The 21,989-nt window shown below is 51.2% G+C and overlaps 2 protein-coding genes across 4 annotated transcripts; both read right to left on the reverse strand.

Annotated features, from left to right (window-relative positions):
- Positions 1-224: 224 nt before the first annotated feature.
- Positions 225-6,898, reverse strand: LOC308675379 (neuronal acetylcholine receptor subunit alpha-7-like). The gene is made up of 10 exons (XM_081340671.1): positions 6,765-6,898; positions 5,129-5,268; positions 4,437-4,481; positions 4,219-4,328; positions 3,706-3,785; positions 3,054-3,221; positions 2,749-2,943; positions 1,971-2,057; positions 1,602-1,711; positions 225-1,315 (listed from the first exon to the last, which is right to left on the reverse strand). The coding sequence occupies exons 1-10, from the start codon at positions 6,820-6,822 to the stop codon at positions 794-796; spliced, it is 1,515 nt and encodes a 504-aa protein (XP_081196797.1). The 5' UTR covers positions 6,823-6,898; the 3' UTR covers positions 225-793.
- A 1,541-nt stretch (positions 6,899-8,439) lies between these two features.
- SNX27 (sorting nexin 27) lies at positions 8,440-21,632 on the reverse strand. 3 transcript variants are annotated; one of them, XM_081340646.1, is made up of 14 exons: positions 21,257-21,632; positions 17,217-17,448; positions 16,457-16,649; positions 15,643-15,707; positions 15,399-15,503; positions 14,750-14,828; positions 14,197-14,360; positions 13,598-13,687; positions 12,554-12,703; positions 11,757-11,885; positions 11,579-11,638; positions 11,322-11,384; positions 10,860-10,938; positions 8,440-8,491 (listed from the first exon to the last, which is right to left on the reverse strand). In XM_081340646.1, exons 1-13 carry the CDS (start codon positions 21,595-21,597, stop codon positions 10,891-10,893), a joined length of 1,719 nt encoding a protein of 572 aa, XP_081196772.1. In that variant the 5' UTR covers positions 21,598-21,632; the 3' UTR covers positions 8,440-8,491; positions 10,860-10,890. The 3 variants fall into 3 exon arrangements, with proteins under 3 accessions (XP_081196772.1, XP_081196771.1, XP_081196770.1); XM_081340645.1 differs by lacking the exon at positions 8,440-8,491 and adding an exon at positions 10,230-10,558; XM_081340644.1 differs by lacking the exon at positions 8,440-8,491 and having other exon boundaries at positions 10,230-10,938.
- Positions 21,633-21,989: the final 357 nt, after the last annotated feature.

The following is a 21,989-nucleotide window of genomic DNA, read 5'->3' on the forward strand; positions in this document are numbered from 1 at the left end:
AGGCAGGGTCTTCAGCAGTTGTGTCACAGTTCACAAGAGAGAAGGTGGACATTTGGGGGGGATCGTGCCCCAAATGCAGCTCCCTCTGGGCAAGACTTTGCAGGTCTGGAAGCCCCCTCGCCTTCGTGGTGCAAACACTCCAGGGTCTGAACGTTCAACAGAGCAGTGAGGGCTGAAGAGGACCAGCTTCAGGGGTTCGGAGGAAGAATAGAAGAGAAAAGAATAGAATAGAATAGAATAGAATAGAATAGAATAGAATAGAATAGAATAGAATAGAATAGAATAGAATAGAATAATAATAGAATAGAATAGAATAGAATAGAATAGAATAGAATAGAATAGAATAGAATAGAATAGAATAGAATAGAATAGAATAGAATAGAATAGAATAGAATAGAATAGAATAGAATAGAATAGAATAAGAATAGAATAGAATAGAATAAAACCTTGGAGGTCTTCTAGTCCAGCCCCCTGCTCAAGCAGGAGAACCTATACCATTTCCAATAAGCGACCATCCAGTCTCTTCTTAAAAGCCTCCAGTGATGGAGCGCCCACAATTTCTGAAGGACAACCAGCCCAAGACGAGACCACCACGTTGTCCTCCCAGGCCAACGAGGACCTCCCTTGCAGGAGGAGCTCCACAACTATTGCAGGCAAACCTTGCTGTCCACCACAAAAATCCAGGTTGTCAGCATGCATGGGAGGGTCTCTGGCCAGCCCCGTCTTTCTCCATCCAGGAGGGACCTTCTCACCATCTCGAGAAGGTCCTTGGAGGAAGTCCAGCTCCGGAGCATCAGAGGAAGTCCTTGGTGATGGCCTCGGCAAAGTTGGGGGCCGCCATCAGGATGGCAATGGAGCAGACGATGTGGAAGAGGGCGAACAGGACCAGGCAGAGGCGGTCAATGACGGCCGCGGCAAACTTCCACTGGCTGCAGGTGGCCCGAGAGACATCTTGGCTGCGGAAGCGCTGAGCCACATATCTCAGCTCCTTCAGGATGGAGCTCAGATGGAGGGCAGAGAGGGGGTCTTCCGGGAAGGAAGACGGGGGCTCTGGGGAGAAAAGGAAGGGCCGGGGCACGTCCGGGGGTTTGGTGGGGAAGGGGGCAGGAGCGACGGCAGCCGTGGGGATCCCCGCATAGACCAGGTGGCCGTTGGCCATGGGCCCAGCTGGACGGGTAGGGGGGCTGCCTCTGTCACTGTTGTCCGAGCTGCAGCTCAGCAAGCTGGGGGCGCAGGGGGGGCGCTCCAAGGGTTCTTCTCTGGGGTGGCGCATCCGCAAGAGCCAAGCGCCCCAGTTCAGCACCAGCACCTGGACCTGCGTGGAAGAAGCGGTTGGATGAGAGAAGGGAACCCCAAGTCTTGCTTAGACCACCGAAACAAGGGAGAAGGGAGAAGGGGATTTGTGGGACTTCAAGTCTCAGAATTTCCTAGCCAGGCAGAATTTTGGGAGTTGAAGTCCACCCCTCTTAAGACACAAACTGGGGGATTCTGGGAGTTGAAGTCCACCCCCTCTTAAAGCACGCAGGCTGTGGAATTCTGGGAGTTGAAGTCCGTTCCTCTTCAAGCACGCGAGCCAGTCCAAAACAAGAGGTGGCACTCACCCATCTTGGCATGGATCCTCCCTCGGGATCGTGGTGATGGTACCGGAGGACAAAAACGGTGGTCGTGACAGAAAGACCCACCATGCCCATGGTGCTGGCAAAGTACTGCCCTGGAGAGTAAAGCAGATTGGTCAGCGCCCCCCAAACACAAACCAGCTCCCAGAAAAGCAGAAAAAGAGAAAATCTCCACAGCCAGACAAGCTTCTTCCTTCATGCCAGATTTTAACAGTGCCCGTCCACTTATTACTGATCGTCCATTCCTTGCAAGGTACAAAATTGGAGGTGACGGACGTGCACCCCGAGTTTGGGAGATGGAGAAAGGCCGGCACGTGCCCCATTTGAAATTAAATTCCCTGTCTCCAGCCTCACCTATCAACGGCACCGAGTCGGAGGTGGCTGGCATCACTTCAGCCACCAGCAACATGAAGACGGTGAGCGACAGCAACACGGTGATGCCTGGGGAGAAAGGAGACCCCAGGTCAGCCCCACCTGCCTCAGCCTCAGTCTTCCCATCTGCAAAATGGGCATAGTTTCAGACTGACCTCCAAATCTGCCAAGGGATTTAGACCAATTTTCAGCACACAAGGAAAGAGAATTTTTATCTTTGTAGATCAGGGGTGGGGAACTATGGCCCTTTTATGACATGTGGACTTCAACTCCCAGAATTCCTCAACCGGCCGTGTTTGGTCTCCAAGCTGGGCAAATTTAAGACTTGTGGACTTCAACTCCCAGAATTCCCTAGCCAGCCATGCCAGCTCAGGAATTCTGGGAGCTGAAGTCCACCAGTCCTAGAAGAGCCACAGTTCCCCACCTCTGTTGTAGACTATCAGGGCCCTTGTTCTACAACAGGGGTCTTCAAACCTGGCCCTTTTATGACTTGTGGACTTCAACTCCCAGAATTCCTCAGCCAGCGTGCCTGCTGGCTGAGTAATTCTGGGAGTTGAAGTTCACAAGTCATAAAAGGACCAGGTTTGAAGACCCCTGTTCTACAAGATCTATTTTGTTTGAAGATGCCTGCTTGACAGGCAAATCTCCCTCTTTCTACCTGCAAAACATCTCACACCTTTGCCCACCGGTTGTCTCCCTCACTCCCCTCACCCGGCTGCACAGCCAAACCTCGCCACCTCCTGGTGCCAATCAGTTTTACCCAGAGAAATCTTCTCCCCCGAATCGGCGGGCAACAGGAAGACCAAAAACGTCACGGCCGAAAGGAGCAAGCAGGGCACCAGCATGTTCAGGGCGTAATAGAGGGTCCGGCGACGCATGATGACCACAAAGGTGATATCCAGGTACGGCTCCCGGCAGCATTCGTAGAAAACCCGGTTCTCGCTGCCAGGGACACCTATGGGATGGAGGGTGAGGAAGGAAGAGTCGACTGCCGTGGGGGTCCCAGGGCCCTAGTGGTTCCAGATGGACCTCCGGATGGATCGGGAAGGGCGACCCAACTCTTACCCACAAGGTCCCACTCGCCGTTGGACACGTAGCCCGACGTGTCGCTCTCCAACATGCGGAGATCCAGAAGCCAGCCATCGTGAGTCCAGGAGCCGAACTTGAGGTCGCATTTTTGGGTGTCAAAAGGGAACCAACGGATGTCAATCCGGCAGGTGCTTTTCAAGACCCCTGCAGGAAGGGGAGAAACGGGGGTGAAGGGTGGAAGGATGGCAAGGATTAAGAGTGGGGCTCTCTGAGCTTGGGGTGTGTTCTTGCAGACGTTTTGTGGCCCAGCTAGGGAACATCATCAGGGCTGGAAGAGAGGGGGGTTTGGGAGAAAGAGGAGGAGAAATGTGGGGTCCTTGGTGCTCTTTCTGAGTTTAGTTATTTCCTTGCAGATGTCTCATGACCCAACTAGGTAACCTCATCACTGCTGGGACTAAAATATTTCCTCAACTGGTTGGGCAGCAGTGAAATCTCAAATTCCTTTTCTAAAATTTAGAACTATTGCATTTTTTTAAAAAAAAATTACTCAGGAGCGTGTGTGTGAAATAAGACATCCATCCTGCTCAGCTATTCACACCTGTGCAACAGATCGGACTTCTTTTGAAATATTTCATTTTTTTAAAAAAAAAGATAAATCAATCTTATTTTTGCACCCTTCCCATCTCACCTGGGGGCAGCCACTGGCAGTAACCACTGGAATTCACCAAGACATGGGTGTGGAGGGTGGAGTCAAACTGCTCGTTGGCACTGGGAACAAAAAAATGGGGAGAGGACAGAAGGACACACACACGCACACAGACTCCAGAGTGAGAAATTTCCAGGCTGTGATCAAAACATTCAAACTTCTCACCCTTTTTGCAAGCATAAAGGACCCCCATCCAAATGTGGCCCCTTTAAGACTTGTGGACTTCAACTCCCAGAATTCCGGCTGGGGAATTCTGGGAGTTGAAGTCCACAAGTCTTAAAGGGGCCACATTTGGATACACACACACCCGACCCACAGTTCAAAATCTAGCAAAGGTTGCCAGATGGAGAGGGGGAAAAAACAAGAATTAAACTCCCCCATTTTATTGAAAGCCTGTTGTAAGGCTCCTTCTGCAAGATCTGTCTTAACTGGCTTTGCATCGCCTGCAGGGACCCCAAAAGTCCCCTCCCCCAATTTTGGGGGGCCCTGCCTTACCTGTTGTAGAGAAGGATGTCTGGTTTCCACACCTGGTCAGCCAAAAAACGCAGTGACTTCACTCCAGGATATTGGGTTTCGTTCCATCTCAAGTAGTGATCGTACCAGTACTTAAAAAGAGAAAATAAAAAGCAGGCAGATCATGATCAGGTGCTTGATTTTGAGGGGCCCTTTCCCTTCCCTTACATCGTCCTTAAATTAGACAAAAATAAACGTACCATCTGCAGCCAGACGTTGGTGGTGAGGACTTGATTCTTCTCATCCTGCCCAGACAACAGAATTTTTTTTTAATAATAATGAATATTTCTTAGAAACAACTAAAAAAAGCCACACACTCTTTAAAAATTCGAAAGCACCCTTAGCCAGAGGCGAGTTTGTTTAATCATAAGGTAGTCCTCCACTTACAACCGGTTCAAAGTTACAACCTATCCTGAAAAGGGGATTTATAAGATGGTCCTAAAGTTTGAACCGTCGTCCCGACCTCCATCCTGGAGCGTGAGCAGATTTGGGATACTTGGCAACACAACTGCATTTACAATCATTTGCGATTCTGTGATTGCATTTTACGCTGGTTTTGCTCAAAACCGGCGCTTCTTTCCACTTTGGGGCACAACCACAGGCTTGCTTAATGATTGTGGCGTCCGCTGAGCAATCGTTGTGTTGGTCTTACGGCCGCTGCGTTTGCACAACGCCCGCTTGCAAAACGAAGGCTGTGCGTAACTCCAGACCATCACGTGCCTAGGCGTTTCTGGTAGCTTGTTTGGGGAGTTAATTCCCGATAAAATTCCTGATTGTTATGTTTTCAAGTTTGGGAAAAATCCAGGATGAGGATAGCAGAGGAACGCTCTTGGGATACAGAGCGATGAATTCAGCTGGAAAATTGTCTTTGGTGGGCATCTCCAGGACTTACCAGGTCCATGATCTGCATAAGGCTGAGGGTGAAGTGGACAGTGATGGCTTGAGTGTCGTCACCCACGGGCCTCTCCAGGGGGATGTAGTCTTCCATCAGGTCCTTCAGCAGTTGCCGCTGGTGGGGGCCTCCTTCGGAGTCTGGAAACCGAGAGTCGAACAGGACATCAAGATCCAGGATTTGGGGAGATGTTTTAGCTGTTTTAGATGCCCATCTCTGTGCTGAGGTGCTTGGCTTGCACGGAAAATTAAAGACAAGGGTGCCTCTGAGCCCTTAAAGAGTGTTTCTCAACCTTTGAGTGGCTATTTTTGGTATCATTTTATTTATATCATTGATACAAATCCGTAGGATGGACAGTTGAGGGAGCTCCATATATGTAGCCTATTGAAGAGAAGAGTAAGGGGGAGATGAGAGCAGCATTCCAGTACTTGAGGGGCTGCCACAAAGAGGAGTGGGGGGGGTCCACCTCTTCTCCAAAGCCCCTGAAGGCAGGACAAGAAGCAAGGGATGGAAATTAATCAAGGAGAGAAGCAACCTGGAATTAAGGAGGAATTTCCTGACTGGGAGGACAATTCACCAGTGGAAGGGATTTTCCTTCAGAGGTTGTGGGTGCTCCAGAAGTGGAGATGGTAAAGAAGACATTGGACAGCCATTCCACCAGGGTGGTATAAAGCAGGAGGTTGGGCTAGAAGACCTCCAAGGCCCCTTCCAGCTTTGTTATTCTGTGTTCTGCTCCGCTGCTTTTTCAGGACCAGCCTTCTCTTCAAACTGTGCCACCGTTACCCATAATCCCCTGCCTCTAACCCAACCTGATATTTTCGACCCAAAGCGTCTGGCCCGGATTTAAATCCCCCAACCCAGGGATTTGCCCCCCCCCCCCCGACACCTTTCAAACTGCAGCACAGGAGAGGCAGAAAAACCACAGCTCTCTTAATGCCAATCTGCTAGCAGGGCTGATCTTGAATGGAAGAGGGGGGTAGGAGAAGGTCCCCCCCCCACTTGGAAGCCCTCAAGGAATCCTCCAGCTACCCCCACCCCCACCCCCGGTCCTTCCCCATTCAGCAAAACGCAACATGCAAAAATCGAACTCCGTAGGCAGAGAACAGAGCAAGGCGGGAGAGTTGCGTTGGCTTTCATGCCCGCAAAGCAGAACGCACAAAAAAACACACAAACAGGCAGAAGGCAGAGCATGGCAAAATAAAACACATACACAGAGAGAGAGAGAGAGAGAGAGAGAGAGACAAACACACACACCATCCGAGGCTCAGTGAGAAGGCTATTGTGGATGACAGCCCTCAAGCCCCAAACAATGTTTACAGAATTACAGAGTTGGAAATTTCCCATTCAAACTGGACCTGAAGTGTGTGTGTGTGTGTGTGTGTGTGTGTGGTGGGGGGGAATGGAATTTTTCCTCCCCCCCCCCGCCTCTCTGAAAACCGGGCAGCCTCCACAGCAAAGGGGCGTAGAAAACCCCTTTTCCCAAACCCCAGGGATTCTTAGCCCCCCAGCCCCCCCCCCCCACTTCCAAGCCGTTTGAGGGGACCCACCTGCCACTGCTGGGCTTGTTATGCCGGAGAGGTGGGCAGGACAGGTGGGGGGGGCAGGGGAGGAAGAGGAAGGGAAGGAAGCAGGTTACCTGGGAAGAGAAGGAAGAAGGTGAAGGCGAGGAGGCGAGCGGAGGAATCCGTGTCCATGTCGGTTGGGAAAACAGGATTGAAATTCCCGAATCCTTCTTCCTCCCTTCCTGCGGTGGAAGGAAAGAGATCAAAGAAGAAGAAAAGATGAACGAAACGGCAGCTTAGCAGACCAAGCCTTCATTTAGGAAGGAAGGAAGGAAGGAAGGAAGGAAGGAAGGAAGGAAGGAAGGAAGGAAGGAAGGAAGGAAGGAAGGAAGGAATTGCGTTCCAGCCATTCTCCAGCATCTCTCTCTCTCTCTCTGCTGGAGACCCCCACCCATTTCCAAGGAACACCCCCCCCCCATGGATGCGAGAGGCAGGCAAAGGGGTGGGTGGGTTTGCAGAAGAGGCAAGAGGAGGCAGGAGGATCCACAGGCAGCCAAGATGGAGACGCTGCAGGCAGCCAGCCTTCAGGAGGAGGAGGAGGAGGAGGCTGGTCCAGGGTGGAAATGACCGGCCATTCCCCCCCCACACACACACTCTCTGCCCCCCCCAACCTTATCCAGCAATCTCTGACCGCAGAGTCAGCTTCCATCTTCCGACCAGGCTGCCATCCCAGCAGGAAGCTCCTCGAAGCCTGGCAAAGCCAGCCTAGGGGGACCCTAGAGGTCATCCAGTCTAGCCCCCCCATTCAGCTCAGAATCGGAATTAGCAGCCACCTGACAAGGAGCTGTGGCCATGAAGACTCACTGGGGGAAAGAATATATATATTTTTTCTCCATTTCATGCGTTTCTTCCTGATAAACACCAACTTAAGGCGAGTCTGAAAAATCAGACTCCCCCGTTTGCCAGGAAGATCCGACTCTGCCTTGTCTTCTCCCTCACCTTCTTAAGTCCACCCCCACCCCAAATATCACTTTCACTTCCTTAAGGAATGAGGGTCGAGATTCCAGCTGGATTGTCTCTTTTAAAAAAAAAAGCCCAGCTAAGCTCCTAGTCCCTGTTGTCAGTGAGCTGTAGGGAGGCCAAAAGGATTTGATGCCAATCTGCTTGCTCGATAGACCGACTCTTTCCGATATTCCGTGCTAAAATGCACACAGTTTTTGTGTGTTTTATAAACTGGAAAAAGGGAACGTGGGAAAGTCTCGCAACACAGAGATGGGTGATTTTTTTTTTATTTAATTTTATTTTTTCCTGGCTGCTTCCGCACAGTGGCAAATTCTCCCAAGACCCAGTTTGCAAGCACAACTGCAATGCCGGAGAGAACATCTGTCCTTCCTCGAATGCTTTTCGTCCTGCAGGGCACAACCTGTGGGCGCGAAAGCCTTAATTGAAAGTAGATTCCTGGCGGGGGGGGGGCGTGGAGGGAGGGAGCATGCCTAGCAGGCAAAAACCCCATCTGTTTAATGGAAATTCAGCCAAGGTTGAAATTCTGCCCCCCCCCGCCCCCCACCTTGAAATCTTGCAGTAACACGTGTGTGTGTGTGTGTGTGTGTGTGTGTGTGTGCGCGCGAACACACACACACACACACACACAAATGAAAGCTGGACAGTTTCATCGAATAAATCAATTTATTTAAAAGAATATGTTACAATTAGTTGTACTGATTCTTACCAAACAAATTTTTTTTAGAGTAGTTAGCTCTAAAGATGAAGAATGCCCCACGCTTCGCCCTTCCCCCACCCGCCCTCCCCCCCCCAAATTTCTTCCAAGCCTTTTTCTTCCTTCTTCGCCAGGATATTCCTTCTTCGTAGCCCAAAATTGCAAAAAAAAAGAGGAATATGCAGTGAAGATTACAATTAGAATTCTGTCGAATAAATTAAAACAGTGAGACGCACATGGAGAGCACCAGGGAACCCAGGGCTTAAATATATATATTTATATATATATATATTGACCTGAACCAACGATATTTTTAAAAGAAAAAAGGAAATTTGAGTTTTTCAGCCTATAATCTTTGGATAGCAGCCTGGGATGTTAAAAACAACTTCACAATCCTGTAACACAAAAGAATCAAACCTGAAACACAGTTATTGCTGTTAGGGGGGGAAAAACAGTAGTCGGTTCCTCTTTGCAGCAAAATGCTGGTTTGTTTTTTTTATATGTTGCATCCTTAGAGGAATGGAGAAGGAAACACATACACACAGAGATAAAACACACACACACACACACACAAAGGAAGAAAAGCCATTTGCTCATAAATGGGGTAATTCTTGCAAATCAAAACAGGCGTTCACACACTGGCTGCAGGGAAACGAAAATGAAATATGGTTTGATGGAGAAACAGCAAACAAACTCTTAGGAAGCAGTTCTGTTATCCAGCTGAGAGTTGTTGGTCCTTCCCCCCACCCCCCTGACCCATCTGAGAGAGCCTTCGGATTGCGTCCCCAGCAAAATCATAAGTGTGATTTTGTGAGCCGGCATCCTGAATCAACCTCTAAGGCATCGTTCCCCGAATCCTTGTTAAGGAATTTCTGCTTCGGCACCCTCCAAAGATATATTACTTCCGACATATATACCCTACGTCTACTAGCTGGACCAAATCTGGGCTCTGCACAGCCAAAAATTCGCCAAGTTTGCACTCAGAAACGAGGACTCCTGTGCTCTCAGCTTTGGGTTAAAGCAAGGGGCTAGTCCTGAAGGAGCTGAGTCGAATGCAAAACACCCGGGCTGCGTTTGAGCTACGCTGCCCTTCCAGGAAATCCTAAAATGTCCAGAAGGATCTTTGTGCACATGGTGCAACTGAAAGCTTTTTAGTGCAATTGAAAGCGTCTCTTGAGGTCGGGGGCACATGGTTACCGGTACTCCCTTGCCACGCTGAGATGCAAGGGACGCCTTCCCTACCATCCCAGACGGGTGCCGCCACTAAGGGGTCCTCCCTGACACTGAAAAAGCCCCCACACTTTTCTAATGATGGGAATGGACCCACTGGTTTTTCCCTTCCCACAACCCGGTGTTTGTGGTTAGCAACTGGCTGCCAGGGACAAAGCAGGCCTCAACGGCCGAGTAACGAATGAGCAAAAGGGCTTTGAGCGGGGGGGGGGGGGGAAAATAGCTCTTGTGGGCACAGAACAAATCGCAGCGTTAAGCCGACTGCAGTGTCTACTTTCAGACTCCTGAAAAGGAGGGGAAACTAAATTACCTCCTCTTTCTCAGCCAAACAGAAAATCTGAAATGCCGAAGTGCGGAAAACACAAGGACACTTTTAAGGCCACAGGGAGGGGAAAGTGACAAGCACGGAAGCTGAATTTTGCAAAGGATCGAAGAGGTTTTTGTTTTTCCACCGCTGCATTTTTATTTTTTATTTTTTGAAATCCAAAGGGTTGGGCGAGAAAGCTCCAATTTTTATTTTTATTATTTTTTGCTTCAAAGTTTGAACTTCCGCGCTGAGCCCCGCGGGAGCTGTCTTAAAGCTGCAAATTCAAATTCCTCATGAGAAAAGACTGCAAAAATATGGGTGGTGTTTCTTTTTTTTAAAAAAAAAAAAACAAAAAACCAGGGTTCAAATTGTGTTTCAACACACCACCAGCCCCGGCCCAGAGCTCAGATATGGGACACAGGCTGACTTAGGAATCCTTCTAATCCACCAATATGAAAAAAAAAATTATATATATATATATATGTATATATATAAGGGCGTGGTAAGTTTGTCTCTCTCTATATATTTGTTTTTACATACATACAGATATATCTCAGACAGTGCAAATGGATGTGTGAGTCTCCATCCGGTTGTTAAAAGAACAACAGGGGGGAAATTTTCAGCGCCGTCTACCTTTTTGACGACAGGCGACTGCGAAAATGGCAGAGATCAAACTAGCAAAAAAAATAAAATTTAAAAAAAATGGCTGGCAACAACAAACCGGGTGCCCCACAAGCCTTGATCTGGATCACGGGGGTCTCCCTGCCCGCCCACCCCCCGCCCTCCCCCCCCTCCCCCTGCTTAACAGGACATTCACGAATGGAATTAATATGAGTTTAATACACCAAACCATTCCCCTCTTTCTTGCTCTTTTCTTTTCCTCCTTTTGAAAAGTGTTAATTTTTTGTGTGTGGTTTTTTTCAGGAAAGGTTTTTTGTTTTTTTTTGGGGGGGGAGGGAAGAAAAGGGATAATACGCTTTTCGGTCGGTCGGTTGTCCGAGGCAGCTCAAGTCACGATGTCTCGGTGCTCTGTCCGCATCAACTGGAAGATGTTCTGGAAGAGAAAAAAGGAGAAGGGAATGAAGGAAAGACACTGAAAACACGTGTGTGTGTGTGTGTGTGTGTGTAGGGGGATGTTATTTCCTCTGAGACAGATTGTCACCCCCCCCGCAGCTTCTCCTCAAAATGGGACACGCCACAGAGGGAGAACATAAAGGCAGGATATATAAATTCAACAAATAAATAAAAGAATAAAAAATAAAATATAAAATGGAATAAAATAAATAAAGTATATAAATAAAATAAAAATAATGAAATGAAATAGAAAATAAATAATATAAAATAATAAAATAAATAAAATATAAAACATAAAATAAAAATAAAACAATAAATAAAAAAAATAAACGAACAGCTAACCCTTCGCTCCTCCCTCCTCACCTTGCTGCACAGACTGTCTTTACCGCAATTCTTGTTGTCCTTGTCGGTGGCTGCTTCTTCTACCTGTCGGAGGAAGGTACGGGAGCAAGTCGAGGACGGCAGGCCAGGCGCAGGGGACTTCTAGCGCCAAGAGCCCGGAGAGCGCCTGGCTTCCGAGGAAGGCCTTGCCTGGCTTCCAGGAAAGGGAGGGAGGGGGAGAGGTTCCCACTGGACGGCACTGGCCCTCCCCACCCCTTCCTGGCCCTCCCCACCCTCACCTCCTTCCGCCACTTCAGTTCGCAGAAAATACGCTCAAAACACTCGTGCATGTAGTTGAACTGCAGGGAAAGAGAGAGAGAGAGAGAGATTCGAATTCGGGGCCTGAGGCGCTAGCCAGCTCCGTCTTCTTTCCAGAGGTCCGGACCCCCCAGCCCTCTGCCGCCCCCCTCTGCTTACGTAAGGGGTGAAGATCTTGACCCATCGCGGCTTCTTCTCCCCCCGCGCGTATTCAAAGCAGAACGCCATCCCTTCCTCGTCGGTGTCCCATCGCTGCATCTCGTCCCATTCGAAAGCGATGACTTGATTCTGGAAGGATCCCCGCAGGATCGGTGCGGATCCACAAGGGAACACACACACACACACACACACACACACACAGAGGGATCCAGCGGTGGGGGAGGTCGGAGACTTCCCAGGTTAAATCTCTGTGCACCAACCGTTTCTCAACCTTGGCCACTTTTGTGTGGACTTCACTAGCTAAAAGCTGGTCTACACTGCAGATTAATTAACTTAATTTCATTCCGAGTTACACAAGGACAATAAAGATAAGTCTGTTCTATTCTAGGTACCAACCCCTGCCTAGCCCAATCCAGCACGCACAGACCGAAATCCCTTTTCCCGCCCTCTAATTCCCATTCACAGTAACTGAATTGGGTGGGACCTCAGAGGTCCTCCAGTCTGACCCCCTGCTCAAGCAAGAGACCCTACACCATTCCAGGCAAGTCTGAAAGGATTTCAGACCACTCTCTTCTTAAAAAGCCCCAGTGTTGGAGCACCTACAAACGTCTGGTGGCCAGCTGTTCCACCGGCTAATGGTCCTCACTGTTAGGAAGTTTCTCCTTAATTCCAGGTTGGTTCTCTCCTGGATTAGTGCCAATTTGTCCCACTGCGTTCAGGGGGAGTGGGCAGGTTGGGGGAAAAGGAGCCAGACCTCCCACCCACCCCTCAGCGGCCGTCTCCCCCCCGTGGCTGACCTCCAGCTGCCCCTCCTCCGTGCAGGCGTGGAGCTTAAAGTGCTGGATGCTGATGGCTGTGATCACGTGGCCCTTGCGGCGAGAGTCGCAGGAGCAGTGGGGGAAGACAATCTCGTTGTACCCCTCGCACGTCCGCAACATGTTCAGGTACTGCGGGGAAAGGGGGGTGGGAAGAGGAGAGGATGAAAGATTTGGGGAGGGGTCTCCCCACCTACCAGGCCTTCCCAGCCAGGCCCCCCAAGGAATCTTACTTGCTCTCTGCAACTGAATAGAATAAAATAGAATAATAATTATAATAATAAATAGTAGAATCACAGACTAACGGAAGGGGCCTCGGAGGTCGTGTAGTCCAACCCCCTGCTCCAGCAGGAAACCCTAGACCATTTTGGACAAATGGTTGTCTGATCTCTTCTTCAAAACCTCCAACAGTGAAGCACCCACAACTTCGGGTAGCAAAACATTCACGAGTCCGTCACTAAACAAAACTGTTGTAAGTTGAGGACTGCCCGTATTCCATGATTCTGGGCGGCATGCAGACGTGGGAAAGAGGCCGTGACTCAAACGCTCCCTATCAGAAGTCCCAAAGGTGCTTTTTCATGAGGCAACGGGAGAGACTTTCTTGTTTTCCCCTTGAAGAGGTCTCGCTTCCTGTAGCCACGGAGCTTCCTCGGGTTCTGGCTGAATGGCGGAGGATGGATTTATGTTCCTTGCAGTCATCTGGTGGTGGTCACTCTCCCTGAGTTGAGGCCGCTTGGAGGTCTATCTGTGCCCTCGGGATCACCTGAATCCTGTAGCCTGGATTCCGGTGACCTCCAAGGGGTCTCAATGACTCTCAGAGTGTGTGTCAGATGACTGCGAGGGATACAAATCCTTCCTTTCTCCACCATTCAGTCAGAACCTGAGGAAGCTTCCCGGATGAGAAGCGAAACGTCTTCAAAGAAACACAAGAAAGTCCAGTTGCCTTTTGAAAGATGGCTGCTTTGGGACAAGCGTGACCTGGATGACCCGCCAGACATTTCCCACCAGAAGTGGACAAGAGTTTACCATGACCATCTTCCTCTGCTCGCCAAGCTTCTGCAGCTGGTAGGACTTCTCCTCGGCTTTGATGTAGCCTTTCTTCACGTCGTCGACCGCCTGGGAGGGGGAAGGGGGGGGAAAACATGGGGTAAAAGGACTATTCCAAAAAGGAGAGGGTGGGCTATTCTGCTTCCCTACACCTCCCTCCTTCCTCCCGCTTCTCCGCGACTGCGCCAAGCTTCTAGTCCTCAGGGCGGAAGGTGGCCAATCAAGTCAAAGGCTTTGGGAAGAACTGAAGGAGGCCGAGGGAAATAACACGAAAAGAAGGAGCAGATCCCTAAAGTTTCTTCCCGGTGGTCATGCCCTCCTGTAGGAAGATTCGTTCTGCTCATCGCCCGATTCTTGACCTTGTCTCCTCCTGGGAGGAATCACTTGATCCTCCTTTTAATCTGGAGGGCTTCCTGAGCAGAGCAGGCCTTTTATTACCCTCAAGATGGTCCCAAGTGGAAACAGGGAGGTTTTCCCCCACTGGCCGGCCTCCTCCTGCCCTGATCCCACTGGGCTTCCCCAGGGGTGGGGGCCATGCCTCATACAGGGGCCGAGGGCTGCCCGGAGGGGGGGCCCACCTGGTGGAAGAAGTAGGTGACGGCCAAGTCGTTGTCGTTCAGGAGGACCTCTTCTTCTGTCGTGAAGAGCCACTTCCGGATGGTCAGGCAGGTCCCCGGCACGGCCGAGGTGTAGTTCTGCACGTAGAGCTTGTGGGGGAACTCATTGGGGGCCAGTTTCCTCACTGGGGGCGGGAAAGAAAGAGAAATGGGGTTGGCAAGAGGACAAGCCCCACAGTGGAGGCCAACCGCCATCTTCTGCCAGCCTCAGCGGCATCTCATTTTTTGCAGATGCTTTGCCCTCAACAGAAGACATGTACCCGCTCTGTCATACATTCGAATTTTATCCTGTTATTTTATAAGAAACTCAAGGTGGCAAACGTACCGAATGTTCCTTCCTCCTCCTATTTTCCCCAGGACGACGACGACAGCCCTGCGAGGTGGGCTGGGCTGAAGGTGAGGGCCATCCCAAAGTCACCCAGTTGGCTTTCGGCCCTAAAAGCAACCCCGGCGTCCCTGTGGGGAACCTCTCGAGGCGCAGAAGGGGGACAGCCGTGCAAGGGGGGCTCCTTACCGAAAGAATGATTGATCACTTCGAACAATGCAAAGTAGTTTGTGGTGGTGCTGTCCATCCCCACCTTGGAAGCGACAGCCTGGAGGAGGGAGGGCGGGAGGGAGGGAGAGGAAGGAAGGAAGGAAGATGGAGGAAGGAAATTAAAAAGAAAGGGAGAGAGGAAGGAAAGAAATTGAAAAGGAAGGAAGGAAGGAAGGAAAGAAGGAAGGAAGGAAGGAAGGAAGGAAGGAAGGAAGGAAGGAAGGAAGGAAGGAAGGAAGGAAGGAAGGAAAGAAATTAAAAAGAAAGGGAGAGAGGAAGGAAGGAAGGAAGGAAGGAAGGAAGGAAGGAAGGAAGGAAGTTAAAAAGAAAGGGAGAGAGGAAGGAAAGAAATTAAAAAGGAAGGAAGGAAATTAAAGGGAAAGGGAGGGAGAGAAAGGAAGGAAAGAAATTAAAAAGGAAGGAAGGAAGGAAGGAAATGGAGGGAGGGGGGAAGAAATCTTATGTTAAAACCTAGAACATTTTTGGAAACCCAAAAGCTTAAGAAGCCAAGTCTACTCTTAGAAGCTCCTGTCCTTTCAAGCGTTTGGAGAGCCAGCTCCCTCCTACGCCCCCAATTCCTCTGAAGCCCCCAAGAAGCCGCCCACCCCCGGAGGACCCCTCCCCCTACCTGGTAGACCTGGTCGGTGGTGCTGTTCTTTTTCAGCCGGACAGTCACCGTGGTGACATCTGGAAGGGCCACCCGGAGCTCCACGTCCGACACCCCATTGAAATTCTGGGGAGAAGCAGCCCGGCTGAACCACCGCTCGGGATGGGAGGGAAAGCCCCTTCGGGGGCACCCAGAGGTGGGTCAGGGCGAGGAGACCTCGTCCCAACTGCCCAAGAGGGCCCCTCCCCTCCTCTGGCCGGCCTACCTCGTCCGATTCCGACAGGAATTCCTGCATGACGTCGCTCTCTCCGATCACCCGGATAGAGCACACTGCAGGGGGGGGGGAAAGAAAGCAGAGTTGTGACTGGAGTGGAGTGGGAGGGGGGTCTCGGGGGGGGGAGAAGAGAGTGGGGCTGGAAGGGTTAAGAGGTCCCCATCTGGGCCTTTCCCCGTACATCCAGGAGGGGGGGAAAAAGAATATTTCAAATGTTTCACTGGCCCTGTCCGGTTAAACTGCCCAATATTTACAGTATTGTATTTGCACTGCATCGCCCTGCATTGTATTTTGTATTGTATTGTATTGTATCAGGGGTCTTCAAACTTGGCCCTTTTATGACTTGTGGACTTCTGGGAGTTGAAATCCACAAGTCATAAAAGGGCCAAGTTTGAAGACCCCTGTATTACACGTTGTGTCGTGATGTTATACATGATATGATTGCATTGCGTTATTATTAACATTGATATAATCTTCAATTTGATTCGCAGTCTGGGACTGGGAACTACGTAACAGTTCAAGTCCTAACCAAGGCCCTTTAAGAGCTGTTAAAGTAACGTCTGAGTATATAGGCCATTCTGAGTATTATTATTATTATTTTAAAAAAATTAATAATAATTTGCTGCCCATCTTGCAGTTCGAGGCGACTCTGAGCAAATGCGGAGAGAGAAGAAACGCTGCTTAGCGTCTGGGCTTATTCGTGGCCCCAAGACACCCGGGGAAGGGCCCATGTTGCATTTAAGGAGGGACACCCTCCCCCCTCCTTGCTCCCCCTCCCGGCAAAGGGCCCCCCCCCCCGGCCTACCTTTCTCCAGGTATTCCTCCAGGCCCCTCCTCCGGGCGTCCAGCTGCTGCTCCGACAGGGAGAACGGCCACTTTCCTGGCAAGCGAGGGAAAGTGAAATTGGCAAACTCCCGTTTCAAGTTGTGGTGCAGGATGGCAAACTCGCGGTAGCGTTTCGAACACAGCTGCCGGCCCGCCATGTAAACGTTGTAAACCTAGAAGGGAGATTTATTATTTATTTATTTACACACGCACACACACGCACACACTTTTGTTCCCTTAACTCACTAAAAATCTGCAGGGATTCACTAAACTCTCTCTTGGGGAAGAGACCATTTTGAAAGGCAGAGAGAGGAGGAGATTCTAAAACAAAATAGCAGAGCCGGGAGGGACCTCGGAGGTCTTCTAGTCCAGCCCCCTGCTGGACTTCAGACAAGTGGCTAGCCAATCTCTTCGTAAAAACCTCCCGTGATGGAGCACTTGCAACGTCTGGTGGCAAGCGGTTCCACTGCTTAATTGTCCTCACTGTTGGGAAGCTTCTCCATAATTCCAGGTCGCTTCTCTCCTTGATCGGTTTCCACCCGTTTGTTTCCTGTCCTGCCTTCAGGCGCCTTGGAGAACAGGTTGATCCCCTCTTCTCTGGGGCAGCCCCTCAAATGCCGGAAGACGGCTGTCACGTCACCCCTTGTCCTTTTTTTTAATTAAATTAATTTTTGCCCTGGGGGAGGGGCTGGCATGGGGGAGCTAGACAGGGAGGGAAGCGCAGCTCGCTTGGTACCCACCACAAACTTCTCCCCATTCTGTTCCACGTGCTTGTAGGTGGGGATGGAGATGGGGACGGCCTGCTTCTCCGTGTAATCGTAGAAGGACTGGCCCAGGGAGTCGTCGCCGGGGTCCAGGTTGTCGGCCTCGTGCGGGGGCACCGACAAGACGGTCAGGATCAGCTCCTTCTCGCCGGCTCGGATCAGGTCCACCACCTGCTTGTGGGTGGCCCCTTCCACGTTCACGCCGTTTCTGGGGAGGGAGGGAAGAAAGGATGATGGAGGCCGTAGGGCCAGGAAGGGGACGAGGGAGGCAAGGCTGAATTGCTCCTTGGGGAAAGCTGGGCGAGCAAAGCCACCAAGAACGGCTGGGGGCATTCTGGGAGTTGAAGTCCACCCCTCTTCAAGTGGCCTAGGTTAACAAGCGCTGGTCTGGAGGGTTATATATTTTTGGTGGAAATGCTAAAGAGCTGAGATTCGGGTCAAACCCTCCCTTTGCATGGCTCAAATGTAAGAAAGACCTTCACGCTCCCCGAACAGATGGAAGGAAGGAAGGAAGGAAGGAAGGAAGGAAGGAAGGAAGGAAGGAAGGAAGGAAGGAAGGAAGGAAGGAAGGAAGGAAAATAGATGACAAGAGATATGATAGAGAGAGAGATTAGAGACAGGTGATGGCTATGCTGGAGACCTACTTGGCCCAGCCCAGGAGTGGCACCCACCACTCAGCCCTGGCACATCCCGCCAGTCAGAAGGAAAGAAGATGAGTCAGGCTCTGCCACGCACTTTGCATGCCGAGCCGGTAACTCTTCTCCATTTCTTACTTCCTCCATGCAGCCAAGGCTGCCACACAGCAAGCGGGCAGCCAAGGCCAGCACACGGGTCTGAGTAAGCGGCATGTGACAGCGGTTCCTTCAGCCCACCCCAGCCAGAAGTCTGGCCGCAGGGGAAACGTCAACCTCCAGAAGCAGTCAGGGCTTGCAAAGAGAGCCAGGGACCCTGAAGTTGGAATCCTCTCGTGCCGAGAGAGGGGTTCTCAAATGTTCGCCTCTGCTTAAAAAAAAAGCAAAACCAGGCTTTAAATGTGTTTAGACCAGGGCTCTCCAACATCGGCAACTTTTAAGACCTATGGACTTCAACTCCCAGAATTCCCCAGCCAGAATTCTGGGAATTCTGCTTCCCGGACCTTAAAGTTGCTAAGGCTGCCCAGCCCTGGCCTAGACTTTAGGGAGGCACTTGGAAACGTATAAATAAATTTCATAAATGTATAAATTTATGCATAAAAGGTTCTGCTTGTTTAGGAGCTTCCAAGGATGAAAATGTCCCGTTGCTGAAGAATTGACCACAGTAAAAGCCGTTAAAGGACAGTCTGAAGAAACAACCAGCTTTTAATTCAAACCGGGTTAACAGCTACTCCGTCCTTGCAGAGAATCAGCCTGGGACTCAGCAAAAGTTTATCTTGCTCGTTCCACTGGCCTCCTTTTCACTGACAGCCAACCGATGCCTTCAACAACTTGCAAGGAAGACACACAAACACACACACAAAGGCAAAGGAGAATCTGCGAGGCTGGCATACCGGCTGCAGAGAATCGAAAAAGCTATTTAAACCTCTCCAGGAAACACCGCACAGCGGGCAAGGAATTAAAAAGCCACAATAGACTACCCTTTCGAAAGTGAAATGAAGCAAGCAAACAAAAAAAAAAAGACACCACAAAACGGAAAGTGAACAAAGGGAGGGCGTCGAGGAGAGAAACAGGCCTTGGAGACGAATCCAGCTTTCCCAAAGTTGTCAGCTGTTTAGTAGTCTCAGAATTATGGCGACGGAACTGTACAGGAAGCTCATTTAGTGACCGCGCTGAAAAAAGTGACAAGACCGTTTTTCACACTTACAACCGTTACCCTGTGGTCACGCGATCAAAATTCGCATGTGTGGCAACTCATATTTACGACGGCCGCAGCGTCCCGGGATCACGTGATCCCCTTTTTGTTCCCTTCTGACAATCAAAGTCAAGATTCGCTTAAGAACCGGGTGACTCATTTAACAATAAGTCGTAAATACATGCCGGTCCTTTGGATCAAAGATCACCTTTTAGTGATGACCTAGCAAGTCTGCTAACAGAAGCAGGGCTGGGTTTCAAAAGGAAAAAAATTAAATCTCCCCGCTCACAAAGATTCAGCCGTGTCTTTAATCAAACCGTGGCTGATATACAGCCGTGCCTAACCATGTTCTATTTTCACAGGGATTTAAGAGCAACAGCTGTCAAAAATGTCAGAATGTTAAAAAATGTTCAGATCAGAACTGCCCCAACACATACTCAAAGGCTTAAACACCAACATTATTTTACTTGGTATCTGCGGAAGTCTCCGTTGTTTCTCTGTGTCACTTGTGTGTGTGTGTGTGTGGGGGGGGGGTATATGCATAATTATATTGTTTTGAGAGCTGAACGCAACGAAATTTCATTTTCATGTATGCTGCTTAGTGTACATTTAAAGCGACGATAAAAGTTTTTATTCTATTCTCTTCTTCAGTGTCAGGATTTGAGTAGAACAATTTCCCCTCCCCGTGTGAACCTGTCGCCATGAAACAAAACTTCTCGGAGACCCCCTCAAATCCAGTTTGCATCCTCCATGGGCTGGGAACTACAACACCCACCATTCCTTGCAGCTGGTGGGCGTGGACCTTCCAAGCCTAAGAGGCAAAAAAAAAAATCCAGGTTGGCTAGAGAGCATGCGGTCGGGCGGTCGACTTAGGAAAAATGTGCCCCCTTTAAGGAGATTTCCCAACCCCGGTTGGAAAAGTCGGCATGGAAGTTAAGCAGTAGCAACACCGAGGACACGGTGGCTGGGCCAGGCTTATGGGAGCTGTAATCCCAGATTGCATCTGACAAGCTAGCAGCCCAGGGGCAATTGTGCTAAATAATTATGCTTAGGTTGTAAGAAAAGCCGGAAGACCTTCCAGTATATTGCCAGCCACAATAAAAAATACTGCTATCCTGCTAAAAAATGTCCCTTTAGGGTTTTTTTCCCCCAAATGTGGATGTTTTATACACAGGTTACTTAAGGATTCTTTTTCTCTTTAAAGACCTCTTTATTCCTGCTCTTGAATGAAAAGCTTGCAAAAATAATTATAATTATCAGACCGGCCCCACCCCCGAAGGCTTTCTGCAGAACGTGGGGGAATCATAGGTCAAGGCATCCCTTGGCTGCAGAAGAGAGGATTCCTGCCCCAGCTGGCTGTGGATGATGGGAGCTGTGGCCCACCCTTAAAACTCCAACTGGTGTGTGCTCAAGTCCAATAAACGGGTTAAAATGGGTTTTAAAATGGGGGGGCTCTGTCTGGGGAGGGGCAATGGACAGGTTGGGGGTCTAGGAAGAGCTGAGACACACACACACACACCCAGCCCCCCTGAAATATCCTGGATAAAAAAATACTGGGGGTCTAGTGGGTGGGGGATGATGGGATAGGAGTCCAGGGCTGCTGCGGAGAAGTCCAGCTGTGCACACCCACAAAAAGGGCAGGGGAGAAATGGGTTATGTAGTCCTCCCCCTATTCTGGGCCAGGATGATGGGCGGAGCACACCCTGTGAACGTGGGACAGATGGGCACTGTAGTCCTCTTTTTCTGGGCCAGGATGGATGACGGGAAGGGCACACCCCCTAAAGACAGGGCGGATTGATGGAGAGGCTGTGCACGACACACCGTGAGGGTTGTGTAGTTGGGTTCTGTAGTCCGATCCTAAGGCAGGACGGATGGGCTACGGATAATGGCTACGGATAATGGGAGAGGCTCACCCTCCGAAGGTGGGGAAGATGGGCGCTGTAATCCCGGAGGAAGATGGAGGGCAGGGGCACATCCCGTGGGGGGCGGGGAGCATGGGCGCTGTAGTCCTACCCCTCTGGATAACGGCTACGGATAATGGGAGAGGCGCACCCTCCGAAGGTGGGGAAGATGGGCACTGTAATCCCGTGGGGGCGGGGAGCATGGGCGCTGTAGTCCTACCCCTCTTCTCAGCCGGGAGGCGGTGCGCGATGGGAGGCGCAGTCCCTCCCTCCCCGCCGGCTACTCACACCTCCAGGATGCGGTCCCCCTTGCGGACCCCGGCGCGCTCGGCCGCCCCTCCGCCCAGGACGGCGCTGACGTGCTGCAGCGGCGCGTAGAGCTCCCCGTGGATGCTGCGCAGCTGCCCGCCCTCGCTGACCTGCCCGCGCACGTTGAAGCCGTAGCCGGACTCCGACTTCACGATGCGCACCACGCGCGGGCCCGGCGGGGCGGCGGGCGGCGGCGGCGGCGGGAGAGGGAGAGGCGGGGACGGGGAGCAGGACGAGCCCCCCCCGCCGCCGCCGCCCCCGCCCCGCAGCGGGCCCGGCAGGACGGAGCGCGGCAGCCCCTCGCCCGCCTCCTCCGCCATCTTGGCGCGACCGGAACGCCGCCGCCGCCGCCGCTCTGCCGGCCCCCCCCACACGCCGCTCGGCGGCGCGCGCATGTGCGACCGGGCGCTGTCACGCGACCGGCCACGCCCCCTCCTCTGCCCTCGCCGGCTTCCGTAGCCGGCTCAGCCGCCGCAGAGCAAGGCGCCAGCGCGCAGGCGCCTCGGGGAGGGAGGGAGGGAGGGAGTGGTGTCCGCGCGGGTCCTCGAGCCCGCCGGATGAGCCACCTGGAAAGACAGCTATACGAGAGCGTCAGGATTTTAGTTTAGTTTATTATATTTGGAGGACAACGGCAAGCGGCGCCTCGTTGCACGGCCCCTCAGGCCCCCCCCCCCGCTGCAAAACCTTTTGAGGCTGGACTACTGCAAAGCCC

This window comes from Vipera berus, assembly GCF_964194415.1.
Source record: "Vipera berus genome assembly, chromosome: 16".
Classification (NCBI taxonomy): Eukaryota; Metazoa; Chordata; class Lepidosauria; order Squamata; family Viperidae; genus Vipera; species Vipera berus.